The 3,308-nt window shown below is 43.9% G+C and overlaps 1 protein-coding gene across 4 annotated transcripts; it reads left to right on the top strand.

Annotated features, from left to right (window-relative positions):
• Positions 1–683: 683 nt before the first annotated feature.
• LOC109740183 (uncharacterized) lies at positions 684–2,607 on the top strand. 4 transcript variants are annotated; one of them, XM_073499716.1, is made up of 6 exons: positions 684–975; positions 1,072–1,247; positions 1,375–1,723; positions 1,941–2,039; positions 2,106–2,143; positions 2,256–2,607. In XM_073499716.1, exons 1-3 carry the CDS (start codon positions 717–719, stop codon positions 1,396–1,398), a joined length of 459 nt encoding a protein of 152 aa, XP_073355817.1. In that variant the 5' UTR covers positions 684–716; the 3' UTR covers positions 1,399–1,723; positions 1,941–2,039; positions 2,106–2,143; positions 2,256–2,607. The 4 variants fall into 4 exon arrangements, with proteins under 4 accessions (XP_073355817.1, XP_073355818.1, XP_045084249.1 ...); XM_073499717.1 differs by lacking the exon at positions 1,941–2,039; XM_045228314.2 differs by having other exon boundaries at positions 1,375–2,039.
• The last annotated feature ends 701 nt before the right edge of the window (positions 2,608–3,308 follow it).

Raw genomic sequence — 3,308 nt, 5'->3', positions numbered from 1 at the left:
TATCAACTCGAATTGATCTTCTTCATGAGATTCTCGCAAGGTATCCAGTTCTTCATCCCATGAAAATTTAGCCAACGGAATTTTATTCAGATATGAATATATTCACTTCCATATTCATATTTGTGTCAAAATTCGGAGAGGAAGAAGAAGATGGCGAGAAAGAGGAAGAGGAAGGCGATGAGGTGAGATTTCTGTTCTAATTCCTCTACTCTTTAGAAATCTGTATTGGTATATGATGCAATAACCTTCTGACAACTAGTTCACGGTTAATGAGCTGTATTAACCAAAGAATCAATCTGCATTGCATTTTCCGTTGCTGCCCGCCATTGTTGCTTCCGCTACTTGTCATCCTCCTAAGCTTTCTCAACTGAGGAAACAAAGAAAGAAGTAGACGGTGTGCTCTCCTCCCGCCGGTCGCCCGACGTCCCAAGTTCAACTCGCACGCTCACCCAGCACGCGGATGAATCACTACTCCTAGTATATATAGAGATATACAACTGTTATGATGATTGGCGATTTTACGAGCCGTCCATCCACCCTAATCCGACGGTGGAAAAATAGGAGTTACAGGGAGTTATAAAACTAAAATTACAGGAAATTACAAATAACGGTGGGACCATTACAAATTTTTGATGGGACCGGTTAGTTTTTCAAAGGGTAGATCCGTCATATAGTTTGGACCCGTCGTCTCCTCTAACCACACCCACGACGCTCAAATGGCTCCCCCCCTCCCGCGCCGCCGCTCCTCTTCCGCCCGCGCCGTCGATGGGATCCGCTCCTCCTCGCCCGGACATGCCCGTCCCCGGCCTCCTCCTCCCCTTCCCCGTCCGCTGCGCCATGGTCGACCTCCTGAAGTCCTCCGCTCCTTGCTCGTCCGCTGCGCCATGGTCGACTTCGTGAATTACCTCAAGTCCTCCTTGTCCTCCGGCGAGGTGAAGCTGCTCTTTGCCGCCGACCAATTCCGCAAGTCACCCGGCATGCCACCCACCCGCCCACTTCAAATTCCCCAAAAACTCATCTCACTTGTGGCAAACATTGCATGATAGATAACGTCATCTTTGCTCTGTTCAGGTTCTGATGGTGCAAAGCTTCTGGCTACCAAGGCAAAGGGCTTACCTCGCATCACCATTTCTCTCCATAGTGTTACTGGCGCTGCGACGAGTGATGCGATAGCCGAGTTCTCGCTGTTGCTCTGTTCAGGTTCTGATGGTGCAAAGCTTGGACTGCACGGGAGCTTGCACCCAAAGGTTGTTGTTTCTTGCTTTTCTCTGCACTTAATTGCCTATCTGGTAGTTACGTTTGTTGCTGACTAAACATCAAATTGTGACTCAAAACTATACTCAGTTATGTGCTATTTATTTTATTTATTTGCAGAACAAGAACAAATGTCACAACTGATGGGGAGTCTGTCAACTGAAAGAGTAGGTCATCTTATCTCCTGTCATAACCAATACTTTCGAATAGTGTTGTTCGTGTTGTTGCTGCTGCTGCTTGATGAATACAGTAGTGTATATGGGATCATGAGTGTCGCTCACTGAATCTACATAATTTCTTGTTCTGTCGAATAGTTTTCAATATAGTAGTTTAACAGCTTTCATTCACTTTGTACATGGCATGTTTTTTGATCTCTTCTTCGAGTGCCGCCCAAGAGCTTGGTTTTACAATGAGATGGAAGAAGTCATGTTCATCTGTCCATCCTTCCCCTGATCTAAACTTTTGCAAGGTAAGTACAATATTCTTTGCATTGTCACCGTTTAGACACATCTCTTATCCTACTGGGACAGCATGTTGTCTGGCATTCTGTTTTCTTAAGTACAGTAATAATGGTTTTTGCTCTTCCTGCCAAACCTGACATTCAAAATGCTGAATAAATAGCTGAGAACAAATCATTACATAATTTTCTGCTGAATTTCGTCATATGTATTTGATTCCTAACTCAGTTACTAGATGTTTGACGACCATTAGTAGCAAAAATTATGGGGACGAAATGGTGTGCTTCACTCTTGTCTTGTACTATTCCTCCAAGAATGGTTGGGATGGTATGTAATGTCTTGTCTTATCTAAGAGTGATTTGAGACTTGTACTGAAAGAATGCGCTAATGCAGAATCACTGCGGCTGCCCTCTGTGAATGATAACCAGTTTGTAAGATATTTCAAAGACCATCTTGACATATTTGTCGTATTTATGTTAAATGATAGTCGCATATTGTCAGGTTTGTGGCAGTTTTGATAGCACTTTCTTGTATCTTGAGCAGGTAAGAAGCTTACAAGCCAAGTGCACGAAATGTTGGGTGCATAATGGACGATTTGGAACATTGTCACCTAGTGCCGGTGTGGGGCGCTGCTAGTCTCATGCCGGAATTGTGTGCCTGGGCCTGCCGCAGCCATTTCAGCTGTGGCTGCTGCCAGGGACCTGTCGCCGCATATTATGTTGCCGTCGCCTCCTCTTTCAGCTGCCAATTTTGTCACATTCCAATACTCCTAGCCGTGGATCGTTTGCACTAAGACTAAATGGTTAACTTGTCACTTATTCACATATCGGTACATCATGTATATTTGTATGTTAGATGGATCATGAGTCTGTCAGTTTGATCAGTTGCTTTTATACTTTCGCGCCTGTAACAATGTTGCCCATGAGCTTGCAAAGCTAGACACAATCTCTGAGTTTACGTATTGATTCCAGGAAGCCACTGCTCCAAATTGTACTGTTACTCTGTTACCCAGATTCAGCTGGGCCCCAGTTTAATACTCCCCTATCAAAATATAAGACGTTTTTGAACTGCAAAACGTCTTATATTTTGTACAGAGGTAGTAGACCAAGTTCAAAACCCAAAAAAAGGAGTTGAGAAGCTCGTTTACAGAATTATCATGTTATCATAACAAGGTTGAGCACTGAACGATTGGTGATACAACATTAATCGTTATTATACTAGAGAAAGGAACTAATATGTATCGAACTACAGGATTTTTTTTTAGGGCAAGCACAAAGCTTTATTACGAAGCAGTCTGGGCTACATCGCCTGATACAGCATCAGCTACAATGGCTGAAACATTATCATCAAACACAAGACCGTCTCCATCATGGAGATTTAAACCTAATTGCGCTAGAGTGGGCAGGCACATTTGCAACAAGCTTACAGTGAAGAAACTCACATGAGGTGAACCAGAGTTCGGCCTGTACTTTGATGTCTTCTATCGCCTGGGCTTCCTTGGAGAAATCAGGTGCATGCCTGTTTAATGCTTGCTCAACCAGCTGTGCTTCTGTCTCCACCATCATCCTTACCACACCTAATTCAGCTGCCAAATCG

The sequence above is a fragment of the Aegilops tauschii genome, chromosome 5, assembly GCF_002575655.3.
Source record: "Aegilops tauschii subsp. strangulata cultivar AL8/78 chromosome 5, Aet v6.0, whole genome shotgun sequence".
NCBI classification, from domain to species: Eukaryota; Viridiplantae; Streptophyta; class Magnoliopsida; order Poales; family Poaceae; genus Aegilops; species Aegilops tauschii.
Note: the sequence above shows the minus strand (reverse complement) of the source record. Positions and strands in the feature narration are given on the sequence as shown.